This window comes from Bubalus bubalis, chromosome 2 (assembly GCF_019923935.1).
Source record: "Bubalus bubalis isolate 160015118507 breed Murrah chromosome 2, NDDB_SH_1, whole genome shotgun sequence".
NCBI lineage: Eukaryota > Metazoa > Chordata > Mammalia > Artiodactyla > Bovidae > Bubalus > Bubalus bubalis.
The window spans coordinates 46,672,889-46,689,554 of NC_059158.1; the positions used below are offsets into that span (position 1 = coordinate 46,672,889).

Consider the following 16,666-nt stretch of genomic DNA (forward strand, 5'->3'; position numbering starts at 1 on the left):
GCATATAATCCTTTAGAGTGAAAGAGGAGTCAATCTTCCTGCAAAATAATACAATCTAAGGGGAGGGATAGATTAGGAGTTTGGGATTAACAGATATACACTGCTGCTGCTGCTGCTAAGTCGCTTCACTCATGTCCGACTCTGTGCGACCCCATAGACGGCAGCCCACCAGGCTCCCCTGTCCCTGGGATTCTCCAGGCAAGAACACTGGAGTGGGTTGCCATTTCCTTCTCCAGTACATGAAAGTGAAAAGTGAAAGTGAAGTTGCCCAGTCGTGTCTGACCCTCAGGGACCCATGGACTGCAGCCTTCCAGGCTCCTCCATCCATGGGATTTTCCAGGCAAGAGTACTGGAGTGGGGTGCCATTGCCTTCTCCAAGATATACGCTACCGTATATAAAAAAATAAGAACCTACTGTATAGCATAAGGAGCTATATTCAATATTCAGTGATAAATCATAACAGAAAAGAATCTGAAAAAGTATATATATGCATATCTTAATCACTTTGCTGTACTCCTGAAATTAACACACTTTGTGACTCAACTGTACTTCAATTTTAAAATCAAGTAAAATCATACAGTCTATCTCAAATCCCTTTCTACATGTGAGCAGCCTGAGGCTCAGAGATTAAGGTAACTTGTCCAAGGCTGTTGCAGCCAGTGGATGACTCAACTAAGACTGTGATGGAGTTCTGGTTCCAAAGCCAGGGTTCTTTACCCTGAGGTTGAAAAGTAGACAGGTAAGCATTACTGTTCTGCCCTCTACGACTCTTTTATCGTTCACTTCAAATCTATTCCGGTACATTGCGTCCTCTCAAGAACCTAAAGGTCATTTTTTATTTAACTCTGTACTTTTCATATCAAGTAATACTCTAAATTAGATAATATTTTTAAATGGTGTAATTTATTGAGCACTTATTTTGTACCAAACACAGTTCTGAACTCTTGTTACATACTTTCACTTTTAATTTTTAATTAAATTTTGTGGTTGGCATTATCCCATTTTCAAGAGAGGAGAGGAGCAGTAAGTTACCCAAAATGACACTGTCGGAGTGAGAAAGACTCCAGATCTGATTCTGATGCTTCTGCTACTCTGCCCTGCATGATTCTGATTTCCAACAGACATTACTTTGTGAAATATGCCCTTACACTGGGTCTCTTCTCTGCTCTAGCTTCTCCCACAGATTTTCAGTTTTCACCTTCTCAAGCCTAGACTGCTACTGTCCCTTCCTCCTCACATCTCTCTACCAAGGATAGACGAATTCTCAAACTCTGTCCTGATCATGTTATTTCTGTGGGTTTCCCATGGCCCTTGCTTTCATTCCTTCCACATCTAAAGGCCTTTATTCAATTTTCAAGGACACCCAGAATGTAAATTAGCCTTATTTCCCACCATTCATCAGAAGTGTCCCTTTCCCCAAGATGTCCCTTGTCAATTCCCACTGCACATGAATCACATTTTCACCTTATCCGAAATTACATCAAGAACAGGGTCATGTATCATCCTACAGATATACACCATGTTAAGTGCCACGGTCCTAGTCTTGAAGTAGGAAATAATTACTCAACTGGGAGATCATTCAGTTCAATCGCTCAGTCATGTCTGACTCTTTGCAACCCCATGAATCACAGCACGCCAGGCTTCCCTGTCCATCACCAACTCCCGGAGTTCACTCAAACTCATGTCCATCAAGTTGGTGATGCCATCCAGCCATCTCATCCTCTCTCATCACCTTCTCCTCCTGCCCTCAATCCCTCCCAGCATCAGGGTCTTGTCAAATGAGTCAACTCTTCGCATGAGGTGGCCAAAGTATTGAAGCTTCAGCTTCAGCATCAGTCCTTCCAGTGAACACCCAGGACTGATCTCCTTTAGGATGGACTGGTTGGATCTCCTTGCAGTCCAAGGGACTCTCAAGAGTCTTCTCCAACTTACTTGGGGCCAAATATCCTGGTTCTATCCTATGGTCCTGTGGACATTTATAGGTGACTAGGTATAAATGATCCATAAACTCCTAGTTTTGCTGGAATGGCTCTCTGAAGTAGGGAGCAGATTCTAAATTCTCCACATCCCATGTAGACAAGTTTAGGAATTGAAGAATAGCAGATAAATTGACAGTAAACCTGGAATTAATGTTGCATCATCCCAACCACTCCAAGAGGCAATGAGAGTAGCATTTGGGCGGTCAGGCTTCTCCCAAACCACAGGCTGAAAATTTTGCTTGATTCCCCGGAGTAGAGAACAAGAGAAATTTTGGTGTCAGGTGCTTGGAAATACATGCACTTAGTAGAGGAAAGGATTATAAGTTAGTACCTAAATTAGTGCCTACGATGATGGACACAGAATACTGTCTGTATGGTGTTCTATGAACTTCTGTTGACTAAGTACAAATAAGAATCCTTGATAAACATCTTATGCCCACACAAATACATAAATATTTGTCTATAAATAATGTAGGTCTGTGCTTTACAAAAATTTTTAATGAGTTCCCAGATATAACCTACAGAGAAAATAAATTTTGGTAAAGTGTGCCCCACAGGTATAGCTAAAAACAAATTTTGAAAATATTTGCATAAAAAAAGCCCATGATTTATTCTGTGTAATCTAGAAATTTCTGAAGTCATTTACTTATGGACTTTTTATTTTCTAGCACATGAAAGTATTCTTCAGAGCTAGTGTTTCATGGTACAGCTTAGAAAACTGCCTCTCCTAACAAACTTTCACTTTGCTGTGTCTACCTGGAGTCAGGTTTCTGAAACCGAAAATGATAAGATGTTCTACTTCAGTTGGCCCCGGGAGATCTTTCCATGGAAAGGAAGCAAGAGAGAAATGAAAGGAAGGGAAAAAAAGAGGAGAAAAGTAACCATCACGGGACTTCCCTGGGTGGTCTAGTGGCTGCTGCTGCTGCTGCTAAGTCGCTTCAGTCGTGTCCGACTCTGTGCGACCCCATAGACGGTAGCCCACCAGGCTCCCCCGTCCCTGGGATTCTCCAGGCAAGAACACTGGAGTGGGTTGCCATTTCCTCCTCCAATGCATGAAAGTGAAAAGTGAGAGTGAAGTCACTCAGTCGCGTCCAACTCTTAGCGACCCCATGGACTGCAGCCTACCAGGTCTAGTGGCTAAGGCTCCTTATTTCCAATGCAGGGAGCCCAGATTCAATCCCTGATCAAGGAACTAGATCCCACATGCCACATGCAACTAAGACCCAGCACAGCCAAATAAATAAATGAAAAAAGAAAAATAACTATCAAAGGAATCCCTTTTCTTATCCTTATTGCCCTTCCCTTCCCACGAGTGTACTTTGTTCTCATAGAAGTCCCCAAGAGCTCTCTTACTTTAATATTAGTTTTCACTATCATAAAACCTCACAAACATAGGCGTTGCTAGTCTCATTTTACAAATAGGAAAAGTGGAACTCAGATAAATTCTCAAAATTCTTGCTGTTAGTTATCTCCTTTACTAATGACCAAGATGTTTAATCTTTGCCCATCAGTGAAGAAACCAGACAGAATTAATCATCAAGTGAAATAGCTTCTTAATAGATTTTTGTTGGCCAAGTACCCATATGCATTGCAGTTGGGACAATGAATTTGCATTTTAAGAAGTGGTGACAATATGTGAAAATATGTGATTAATGTGAAGATCCTTGGCTAACATCAGTTAAAGATGAGACAGAACTAAATATTATATAATTTTATGGTGTGGTGGTTCGGTCACTAAGTCGTGTCCGACTCTTAAGGCCCCTTGAACTGTAGTCCACCAGGGTCCTCTGTCCATGGGATTTCCAGGCAAGAAACCTGAAGTGGGTTGCCACTTCCTTCTCCAGGGGATCTTCCCAACCCAGGGATCGAATCTCTGTCTCCTGTACTGCAGGCGGCCTCCTTTCCTTTTTCATAGGCAGATTCTTTACCATGAGCTACTATACCATGTATGTCATTAGGCAGTGACAGATGTGTTATTTCAGATGTGAAAGTTGCTAATATACACCTTCTGCCATCAGATAACTGCATGGACATGGCATTGTGACATTCATGTTATATTGTAAACTAGATGGATATGGTGTCTAGTCTTAAGAAGGGTGCTGTCTAAGGAAAATTAACAGCATTTATCATACTTTGGTCGTCAACTTCTCCCTGAAGATTTACAAATGTATGTGCAGTGAAGAAATACTGCAATTAAACTTTTTTTTTTCCATTTTAAAACTCAATAACTTACAAAGCTTTCTGAATCATCTCATCATTCCAAATAACTGTGAAGACTCTCCAAAAATATATCTCTATCCTTTATTTTATTTCCCTCCCTTTCCCTTAGTGTTTTCCATCAGCTCATGAAAACATTGTGTACTCCAGCCAGGCAACTTCTTATACAGTTCCAAAAGGCTAGGTACTAGTGAATCAGTTAATTCCAAATGTGGACATTAGAAAGCTATCTGGACAATTAATGGCATTATCACATATACTTTTTTTTTTCAGTGTAAATTCATGAAGTTTTTTATTTTTATTTTTTACTTTACAATATTGTATTGGTTTTGCCATACTTCAACATGAATCTGGTGTACATGTGTTACATATACTTTTTCATTAAAAAATTCTGTACATAAAATCCTCCATATATGAAAACATAAACTTATAAAATTGATAAGGTATAGTGTAAGTTATTTCTATTCTTAGCTTACATTTGTCTTATTACAAGATCCCCTAGTATTTATATAACTCAAGATAAAAGTTACTTGAAAATGTTCAACTTTGGAAACACATTTTATTCTACTAAACTCATGCCAGATATTGACAGATTTAAACCATGGGGTGGCTTTATATTTTTTATCTGAGACTCAGTTGTATTGATGTAGATGTATGCTAAAGCAAGCAAAAAAATAGCCAAGTCTGATTTTAAATAGTTACACTGAGCTTTTGTGTATTATTCTTTGTATGCCCTTTGCCTGGTGAATATTCTGGAAAGTTTTACATATGGTCCTAACTCTACATCTGTAAAAACAGAAATATTCTATTGATATCAAAATCTAAGGCAACCACCTTGAAAATTATGGCATTCTTTTTTTTTTTCCTATTTCTGTTAAATGTCAAAGTTAGAGTGGTGATTTATTTGATGACCTTGAAAATGATGAACATATCTCAAAGGTATGTGCAAGACATTGAAAAATCCTACAGCTATATATGAGACATTTTATTAGATTTTATGTCTTCTATTGTGAATTTTGGCAACAGAAATATATTTACATATGCTTTTTTCCACTTTAAGACTCAAACTTATAGATATAACCATAGACATTTGTGATCACATATTACTAAATGTTTCTTACTGTATAGCACCATCAAATTCAGTTGGTCTTTATTATTTTTCAAATCTATTTCCTTTTTTTAAAAATCTATTCTCTAATCCAGCTGGCTGCTACATTGGAAAAAGCTGAAAATGTTTTACATGTTTTTCTAGTCTCCATAGGTTTTTAAAATATATAATTGATAAAAAAATTTTTGCCACAAATCACATTTTCACCATTCATCGACTCTGTGACCTTGGGCAAGTATTCTGAGACTGAGTTCCTTTAAGGCAAGCTAATATTTCCTGTGTGGCTAGTTGTTCTAAAATTTAAACAGTGTCTGTCAAAGTGCCTTGTAAAGTATTGATATTAAGCCATATACATGGAAGTGAAGCATTTTGTATGTTGCATAATTATGTACGTGCACATTCTCTCCCATTCTATGTACAGATATATGAATATATACATGTGTAGATATATATTATATTATACGTGCCAGAAGCAGCAGCAGTAGCACCTGAGCAGTTTTAAGAGATTCAGAATCTCTGCATTATCCCAGATCTACTGAATCCAAACTGGCATTTTAAGATATACAGAGATTCGTGTTAATGTTTGAAAAGCATGACTATGTGGCCTGCTTACAGTGTGATTTCTCGCTCCCTCTCTTTCTCCCCACAAACACAGATATGCGTGCAGGAGACAGAAACTAGGCAGCAATGCCAAGGAAGGAAAGTAGATTCCTCACCTTGAGTTGATAAAGGAGCAGTCTGAAAGCTACTTTCCATTCTAATTAGAACTGACCATCAATCATGTTTGGAAGAGTAGAAAGTATTAAATGGCTCATCCCTGAGATGGTGAAGACAGTCAAGAATGAGGCAGAATGCATCACTGCAGAAATTTTGACTAAAATAGTCGAAGAAGTCCCACCACATTTTGTAATTCTGGCCTACATGCAAATCTGTGTATTTACAGATACATTCATGCATGCATGTCACTCTTTGTGACCCTATGGACTGTAGCTCACCAGGCTCCTCTGTCTTTGGATTCTCCAGGCAAGAATACTGGAGAATACCCACCTCCAGGGGATCTTTCTGACCCAGGGACTGAATCTGAACCTGTGTCTCTTATGTCTCCTGCATTGGCAGGCAGGTTCTCTACCACTAGTGCCTCCTGGGAAGCCCCTTACAGATATATTCTGTTCCTATTTTCAATCTCTATCCTTAGAGTCATGTTGTATGAGCGCCAAACTGCAGATGACAGACTTTTGTTTTAGTTTCAACTTTTAAAATCATAGCTTTCTAACACGATGTTGATCAAATCTAGTGTCAGTTATCAGAAATAGTATAATTGGCATTCCAAAAGCCATTTCTTGTGACTATTTCATTATTTGAAGAAACTATTAAAGAAATGTGAATATTTGAGACATCTTAGTAATGCAGTTGAAACTCACCCTAATCGCAGCAAATCCACTAGATGTGTGAACACTATTGTCATCCAATCATGGATAAAAGAGCAGTTACCAGGCTTGTCAATGTCGTCCTTGTCTCACACTGAACTTCTGGCTCATGACAAGGATCAGGGCAAATGTTCTTGAAGGTATGTGTGCTCAGTCACTCAGTTGTGTCCAACACTTCATGACCCCATGGACTGTAGCCTACCAGGCTCCTCTGTCCATGGGATTTTCCAGGCAAGAATTCTGGAGTGGGTTGCCATTTCCTATTCCAGGTCTTAAAGACTTATCTATTTATTTATATGTGTCCTGGTTTTGACATACAGGAAGCTTTACATGTTTAATGTGAACAGTTTGATGAGTTTGAAGATATTGCAGACACTGTAAAACCATCACCATAATCTGTATCACAAGCATATCCATCACCTCTGAGGTTTCCTGCTGTTCTCCATTATTATTATTTGTTTGGCCCAAGCTGCATGGCATAAGGGGTCTTAGTTCCCTGACCAGGGACTGAACCTGCGCCCCCTGCATTGGAAGCATGGAGACTTGACCACTGGATCATCAGGGAATTCCTTTTATTTTGTGTGATAATGTAAACAAGCAGGACCTTGTGGGCCTTTCCCGGGGCAGACCCCCTTCTTTAGCTCCTAACATCTGATGCATATTTTATGAGTTTTTCAGATACTAAGAGTAAGAGAGAGTAAAGTCGCTTAGTCATGTTGGACTCTTTGCAACCCCATGGACTATAGCCTATCAGGCTCCTCAGCCCATGGGATTTTCCAAGCAAGAATACTGGAGTGGGTTTCCATTTCCTTCTCCAGATGCTAAAACCACCACCAAATGAAGGAAATTAACTTCTTGATGACCATGAGCACGTAGTCTGGACCTTCTGGTGCCTAAGGATTGATGACGTTAACTGCCCAGCTAGCTCAGTATCAACCAGTCAGAGAACGGTGCACAAGCTGATCGCATACCCTGTGACCCCTCCCTTCCCCTGGCCTTTAAAAACACTTCCCTACAGGGATTGTGGGATATTTTGAGCATAAGCCACCTGTTCTCCTTTCTGGGCTCTGCAGTAAAACTTTCTGTGTTCCAAATTCTGATGTTTTGGTTTGTTTGCCATCACTGTGCATCAGGTTCACGAACTTTCATTTGGCACCATTTTGAACATTAAACCTAAGATCTTGTTGTTGTTGAGTCGCCCAGTTGTGTCGGACTGTTTGTGACCCCGTGGACTGCAGTATGCCTGGCCTCCCTGTCCCTCACTGTCTTCCGGAGTTTGTCCAAGTTCATGTCCATTGCATCAGGGGCCGTCCAGCCATCTCATCCTCTGATACCCTCTTCTCCTTCTTTTCCCAGCCTCAGAGAGTTTTCCAGTGAGTTGGCTGTTTGCATCAGATGACCAAAATACTGGAGCTTCAGCATCAGTCCTTCCAGTGAATATTCAGGGTTTATCTCCTTTAAGATGGACTGGTTTGATCTCCCTGCAGTCCAAGGGACTTTCAGTTTTCTCCAGCACCACAGTTCAAAGGCATCAATTCTTTGGCTTTCTACCTTCTTTATGGTCCAGATCTCACAACCATACATGACCACTGGGAAGACCATAGTCTTGACAACACGGACTTTTGTTGGCAGAGTAATGTCTCTGTTTTCCAACACGCTATCTAGGTTTGTCATTGCTTTCTTGCCAAGAAGCAATCGTCTTCTGACTTCGTGGCTGCAGTTACTGTCTGCAGTGATTCTGAAGCTCAAGAAGAGGAAATCTGTCAGTGTTTCCAACTTTTCCCTTCTATTTTCCATTCAGTATTGGGGCCAGATGCCATGATCTTGGTTTTTTAAATATCTAGTCTTAAGCTGGCGCTTTCACTATCCTCCTTCACCCTCACCAAGAAGCTCATTAGTTCCTCTTCACTTTCTGCATTAGAGTGGTATCTGAGGTTGCTGATGTTTCTCCCATGTATCTTGATTTCAGCATTTCTCATGATTTGCTCAGTGTATTGGTTACACAAACAGGCTGACAGCAGACAGCCCTGTCGTACTTCTTTCTCAATCTTGAACCAATCGGTTGTTCCATACAGGCTTCTAACTGTTACTTCTTGACCCACATCCAGGTTTCTCAGGACACGGGTAAGATGGTCTGGTATTCCCATCTAAGAGCTTTCCACAATTTGTCATGATCCACACAGTCAAAGGCTTTAGCGTAGTCTATGAAACAGACAGATGTTTAACTGAAATTCCCTTGCTTTCTCTATAATCCAGTGAATGTTGGCAATTTGATCTCTAATTTCTCTTCCTTTTCTAAACCAGCTTGGACATCTGGAAGTTCTTGGTTTGCATAATGCTGAAGACTCAAATGCAAGATTTTAAGCATGACCTTACTAGCATGGGAATGACTGCAACTGTCTGATGGTTAGCACATTCTTTGGTACTACCCTTCTTGGGAAATGGGATGAGGATTGACCTTTTCTGGTCCTGTGGCCACTGCTGGGTCTTCCAGATTTGCTGACATAATGAATGTAAAACCTAGATGGCATTGTCCTTCAGGGATTTGAATAGTTCTGCTGGACTTTCATCACATCCCCTAGCTTTATTAACAGCAGTGCTTCCTCAGGCCCATTTGACTTCACCCTCCAGAATGTCTGGCCACTCCATCACAGTAATACAGTTCATTGAGATCTTTTTTATACAGTTCTTCCATGTATTCTTTCCATCTGTTCTTGATCTCTTCAGCGTCTACTAGGTCTCCACCATTTTTATCCTTTACTGTACACTTCTTTGGGCAGAATGCTCCCATGATGTTTCTAATTTTCCTGAAGAGCTCTCTAGTCTTTCCCCTTTTGTTGTTTTCTTCTATTATTAAGGATTGTTCATGGAAGAAGGCCTTCTTGTCTCTTCTAGTTATTTTTTGGAACTCTGGGTTTAATTGGATGTAACTTTCTCTCTCTCCCTTGCTTTTCACTTATCTTCCTTCTTCCACTATTTGTAAAGCCACCTCAGGTAACCACACTGTCTTTGCTTTCCTTTGTCTTTGGGATGGTTTTGTTCACCACCTCCTGTACAGATCTCTGTCCATAGTTCTTCCAGCACACTGTTAACCAGATGTAGTCCCTTGAATCTATTCGTTGCCTCTACTGTGAATTCATACAGGATGCAAGTCTTACCTTGCTGGCCCATTGTATTTCCTGTTTTTCTTTAATTTAAGCCTGAATTTTGCCACGAGAAGCTGATGATCTGAGCCACTGTCGCCTCTGGGTCTTGTTTTTGCTGACTGTACAGCTTCTCCATCTTTGCCTACAAAGAATGTGATCAATTTGATTTTGGTATTGACCATCTAGTGATGCCCGTGTATAAAGTCTCTTGTGTTGTTGAAAAAGGGTATTTTCTATGACTAGTGCATTATATTAGCAGATTTCAGTTAACTTTTGCCCTACTTCATTTTGTTCTCCAAGGCCAAACTTGTCTGTTGTTCCAGATATATCTTGACTTCCTACTTTTGCATTCCAATCCCCAATGATGAATAGGACATCTTTTTTAGGTGTTATTCTAGGAGGTCTTCTAGGTCTTCATAGAACTGATCAACTTCAGTTTCTTTGGTGTCCACGGGAGGGGCATGACTTGGATTTCTGTGATGTTGAATGGCTTGCCTTGGAAGCAAACCGAGATCATTCTGTCATTTTTGAGGTTGCACCCAAGTACTGTATTTAGGACTCTTGTTGATTATGGGGGCTACTCAGTTTCTTCTGTGGGATTCTTGCCCACAGTAGTAGATATAATGGTCATCTGAATTAAAGTCACCCATTCCCATCAATCTTAGTTCACTGATTCCTAGGATGGCGATGTTTATTCTTACCATCTCCTATTTGACCACATCCAATTTTCCTTGATTCGTGGACCTAACATTTCAGGTTCCTATGTAATACTGTTCTTTGCAGCATTGGATTTTACTTTCCTCACCAGACACGTCCACAGCTGAGCGTCATTCACTTTGACCCAGCCGCTTCATTCATTCTGGGGCTATTGGTAATTCTCCTCCACTCTTCCCCAGTAGCATGTTAGACACCTTCAGACCTGGGGGACTCATCTTTTGGCATCATATCTTTTTGGTCTTTTATACAGTTCATGAGGTTCTTATGGCAAGTATCCTGGGGTGATTTGTTCCCTCTTCCAGAGGATCACCTTTGGTCAGAACACTCTACTATGACCCATCAGTCTTGGGTGGCCCTGCACAGCATGACTCATAGCTTCATTGAGTTATGCAAGCCCTTTTGTGATCCAAGAAGGGGACTGATCTGCAACAGGTAACCTAAGATGTACGCTTTCAGGAAAAATGTAAGCATTGTTAACCATAGGCCCTATGGTATACAATAGATTCCTAGACTCATTCATTTTGCATAACTGAAATGTTATACCCATTGACTAACAACCCAAGTTTCTGTGTCACCCCAGCCCCTGGCAACTACCATGAGTTTAGCCACAGTAGGAGAAGATAAACCTAAGACATACTTTTCTTTGAAGTTTATGAATTAAATAAAATAATATGCCTTGTTGATTCCTGTTATAACTGCTTAAGGGAAGCATATTACTTAGTTGGTTTAGTTTCAAGGCATACATTTTAGTAGCAATGGTATTATATCTATTTTAGGTGTTGAATCTTGATTTATCATATTAATAATGTATAGGCTTTTCAGATTTGTAACTGCTGATATATTTTCCATTCTCCCAGCAGCAATGCCCCTTCAATCCACTTTAGAAGGAGGTTTTCATACACTGATGATTCAAAGAGTCCATGATGTATGGAATCTCAATTCTGATCATTGCTGCTGCTGCTGCTGCTCAGTCGCTTCAGTCGTGTCCGACTCTGTGTGACCCCATAGACAGCAGCCCGCTAGGCTCTGCCGTCCCTGGGATTCTCCAGGCAAGAACACTGGAGTGGGTTGCCATTTCCTTCTCCATTGCATGAAAGTGAAAAGTGAAAGTGAAGTCACTCAGTCACGACCGACTCGTAGCGATCCCATGGACTGCAGCCTACCAGGCTCCTCCATCCATGGGATTTTCTAGGCAAGAGTACTGGAGTGGCTTGCCATTGCCTTCTCCGTCTGATCATTAGGTGAAGCAATTAAAAACTCATTTCTAATTTGGGAATTAATATACCTTCAGGTGAGACAGTATTGACCAAATTAGAAATAACACCAGGCCAAGGATACACAAGAGCATCCTTTAATTTTCCTTCTCAATAAGATGTTGTCATGGTATTGGTGCTGTTTATTTATTTTATTTATTTATTTTTTTAAAAATTTTATTTTGTTTTTAAACTTTACATAATTGTATTAGTTTTTCCAAATATCAAAATGAATCAAGAAGACAAAAGAATTTTAACTATGCCATGGGATTCATTAATAGGAATGAATCCAGAGTTCGGGGTTAACATGTATACACTACTATATATAAAAGAGATAACTAACAAGGACCTACTGTATAGCATAGGGAACTATATTCAATATCTTGTAATAACCTATAATGGAAAAGAATCTAAAAATAATGTAGATAGTGCTAAATCGTGTCCTATTCTTGTGATCCCATGAACTGTAGACTGCCAGTCTCCTTTGTCCATGGGATTCTCTAGGCAAGAGTACTGGAGTGGGTTGCCATTTCCTTCTCCAAAAAATAATGTATATATACATATATATGTGTGTATATATATAATTTATTAACTTTTAATTAAGGATAATCACAATACTGTTAGCGTCTGTCATACATCAACATGAAATATATAAATATACATATAAAACTGAATCATGTTGCTGTACACCTGAAACCACCACAACATTGTAAATCAACTGTACTTCCATTAAAGAAAGACAGATACATTAATATATTTTAAAAATTATTCTATAAAAATGTTCCTTTCATCAAATTTTTCTCCCCATCAGAGTCTTCCGGGTTGTGCTTTAATTGAAGGTTGACAAATCTGTGGTTTGTACTCAAGTTAATTTGTCTCAAGAACTCTGACATTTATTTTTAAATCACGACTTTGTGTCTGATCCGCCACATTTTTTACAATGCATTTACTACTTCATATAAATTATACAAAGTAGAGGTTTGGTCTGTATCAGCTCTCAGCCACTGCTGTGTAAGGTTTTTGGAAGAGAAAAAAAGAGAGAAACGATCCCATCTCTGTAGCTCATTTGGGGAGAATACTATTTAAATTTGTTCTTACTGTAAGGCTGAAATTAATCTTGATTTCCCGTTAAATGTACAGGGATTTTACAATATAGTTAATAATAGTATATAATTCCTCTAGGGTAGAAGTTAAGATAAACAAGTCACAGACAATGTTTATCTATAAATATAGCAGATGCTGTGGGACTGAGGTTGGTTATTAACTCTGCCGACTTTAATTTCATGGTTATAAAACACAGTAAGCCTCACTGTTTACAAAAGGTGGGGGACAATCTCCAATGGGCTTCAGTAGCCAAGAAACCCTCTGTAACATTAATCTCTTCTAACTGATATTTGGTATTCTCCTAGGGTACAATATTTAAGATTGTGGAGTGACTGCTAGTCACATTAAAATTTTCACTGGGATCATTAGCTAGCATTTCTGTCATTGATCTATTATAACTTTGTTAATGAGTTCCATGTGAGTGAAATTTAGTGAATGAGACAATTCTTTCTAAGCCTTACTAGGTGAATGTTTAACATTTACCTTAGGCTGTTATATATCTAAAAGATAGCCTGATTAATCAAAATCCTACCTTTTTTCTACTATAAAGATGAATTGTAATACCTAACTAGGCAAAATGTACTGAGGAGTAGAATTTCATAAAGGAAAGCCATAGCATCATTGGAATAATCAGCCAATGTACATTACATACATTTACATTTAATGAATCACCTAAAATGTCACAAAACACCATAGAATTTAAAAGAGAAGCAAAATAATGTATGCTTAATATTCCAGTTTACTTAAATATAAAATTTAATTGTGATCACTTAGTTCACTAAACATCTGTATGTTTAACTTGATTGAAATTAATTCTTCCCCCCAAACCACCACTGTTATTTAAAAAAAATTCGAAATAGCTCAATTTTTCCATTTTGAGTTTCTAGTGAATAACAGAATTATTTTATAACCACAAAAGTGAAAAAAAATCAAAAGCTATACTTCCATTGCTTTTACATTCAGAAGAGGTTGATTTTTCACTTCCTAAGAGGGTCAGACTTCCATAAATATGTGATAATCTGATAGGTGAGTTGGGGATTAAAACAATCTTGAGCTAAAAATGTCTTAACAGTTAATGTCTGAACTGTGTGCTAATGTCTTAACTCCTTGAGAATTAGTGTTCAGTGACAAAATTCTCAGGTACGTTTATAGCTCTTATATTAGGCTGCTTCTCCTGCACCCACCCTGATCGTTTTATTACTGCTCTCAAACAGTCTGGTTCCTGTGATTTCTACCAAGTATTCAGGGTGGACCTCACGCCTTGGCTCCAAGGAGCTGGCTCCTGACAGCATCAGTCCTGGTCAGATTGAGGACTAGATGGGACTGTTGGTTAACATGTCTTCTCTCCTCTCCCACTCAGAGCCTGTTGTCATTGGATGCAATACCCTGTTTATTTGATATACTCACTTCTGCAAAAAAATCTATCGACTCAGACTTCCAAGGTCTCAAAATGTGTGAAACATCTGTAACAGAAGATAGCAAACTCTCTCTCAAATGGAGGCTCTACCTCAGTTTCCTTTGTTTTTCTTTTCTTTCTTTCTTTCTTTTTAAGCCTTAAAATCCACCTGAACCATTATCATTAAAGAAATTAGTTATTGGTATGTTTGACATATATGTTTGTGTCAACTTGAATCAAAACTAGGGGTGATTTTGATATTTGGCAAAACTAATACAATTTTGTAAAGTTTAAAAATAAAATAAAATTAAAAAAAAAACTAGGGGTGATTTCACTTCAAAGTTATCAACAAAATCCCCTAAACCAGAGCTCCGTTAAGTCCAAATGTCCAAAGCTTGCACCTTCTTATCTTATGAGTTGTGAAGTGAGGGTGGAATACATTTAGGACAAAGTGGACAAGAAGAAGAGGGCTACGGACGGATCAAGAGGACCCCTGACTCTTTGTGACCCCATGGACTGTAGTCTGCCAGGTTCCTCTGCATGGGATTCTCCAGGCAAGAACACTGGAGTGGGTTGCTATGCCCTTTTCCAAAGGATCTTCCCAACCCAGGGATCGAACCCAAGTCTCCCACATTGCAGGCAGATTCTTTACCATCTGAGCCACCAGGAAAGCCTTTAAGTAAGGCAAAAATATGTAAAGCCAATATAAAATGAAGTGATTAAAAAGGGAGACAGAATAGGGGAATGAGCAAAACCAGATATTGAAGTGTCTAGGGAGAGAGTTGAGCAGAGTGACTGGTTTAGGGACTCTCCTGAGGGTACTCTAAAAATTCATAAATACAGTGGGTCTTGGGGAAATGTGCACTCAAACAATCACTCTTGTAATGAAGGAATGTTTTTCAGTATCCCAATGTTCAGCCTTAAATCATTGTATTTTTTCTCTAGTCTATGTATAAGGTAAAATGAATTGTATTATAAAATGTAATCATTATTCTAGTAATATTTTTAAAGCAACTTCAATTATGCAGTTATTTGATTAAAGGTGAAAAAAGTGTTAAAATTGAATAAAAGTGTTCTCCCTTTTACCAAAATAAATTGTTGTCTTATAAAGCAAATTACAACCCACGGGATAAAAATAATGCATGCCTTTGATATACTTTCACCTCATTTTCATTGTTTTCTTTCAGATTATCCGACCCTGTCTAAGGTGAAAGGCATTGCATTGCAAAAAGGAAAACATGCAAAGGAGATAACTCTCAGTGGATTTCATCCGTCCTTCAATGGTCAGTTAAAAATCCATCCTCTGGTGCTTGCTTCAGCAGCACATATAATAAAAATCCACCCTCTAAAATATCTTTAGTGTTCATTCTCTCTAAAAATCCAGTACTTTAAAAACATCTTTTACTTCTAGGCGAAGTCATCTATGGTGTCATGTGCGTGACGGCCACCTGCGGGATCCTTCTCCTGGTGATGGTCAAACTGAGGTAAGTGGATGCAGCTCAGAGAGGGAGGCTGTAAGGGGACCAGCCCTGTGGGGCCACACGTCAGAATGGCAGAGCTTAGCAGGGCCGAGGAGCAGTGCTTCTCCCTTAAGACACGGGAATCGTGGGATGGGTCAATGAGAACGCTACCCTGTCTGCATATGTAAGGGAAGTGTAATCACACTGATGATTCATGCTGCATTTTATAAGCACATATGCATCGTTCTTCCAGTGAAATGGCTCTCAATCTTTCCCCCCATTTTCCTACAAAATCCAAATTGAACTTTGCTGCATTCCTTATTCAGATCCCTTGCAGGATTAATCTGCTCACATAATGGACCTGTTGCATATTTCACACACTTTATATTTACCTGAATACATAGTCTTTAATTTCTTATAAGCTGAGTTTTATTCTTATTTTTGTACACAGTTATTAAGTGAGGTATGAAATGAGGCCTCATCAGGCACCTTTTTAAAAGAACTTATTCCTGTTGCCTGACTTAATTTACTTTTTCCAAATCTTCTCTTTCTTGGCTGCCTTCACTGTGAATGTGAGACCTTAGGTTAAAGATATATCAATTGTAGATGTCTATGTGTCTAGGGTTTAAAAATTTTCCACTTATTTAACACTTACAAAGAGATATAAAGTGGTGTTCAGTTGCTTATATTTTAATTAAAATAATAATAAAATAATAAATAATAAGCCATAATAAGTAAAGTATTTGATATTTAAATATCAATGATGTTCACTTGCTTATTAATGATACCAATGTGTATGAAGTGAAAGTGAAAGTCACTCAGTCGTGTCCAACTCTTTGTGACCCCATGGACTATGCA

The 16,666-nt window shown here is 38.9% G+C and overlaps 1 protein-coding gene across 1 annotated transcript in view; it reads left to right on the plus strand.

The window, feature by feature from the left end:
• GFRAL (GDNF family receptor alpha like) overlaps window positions 1–15,836 on the plus strand; it is a 68,565-nt gene extending 52,729 nt beyond the window's left edge. Inside the window, exons 7-8 of the mRNA XM_045162079.1 lie at window positions 15,536–15,631; window positions 15,760–15,836. Coding sequence (XP_045018014.1) covers window positions 15,536–15,631; window positions 15,760–15,836 — 173 coding nt within the window. The remainder of the gene's footprint in view (window positions 1–15,535; window positions 15,632–15,759) is intronic.
• The last annotated feature ends 830 nt before the right edge of the window (window positions 15,837–16,666 follow it).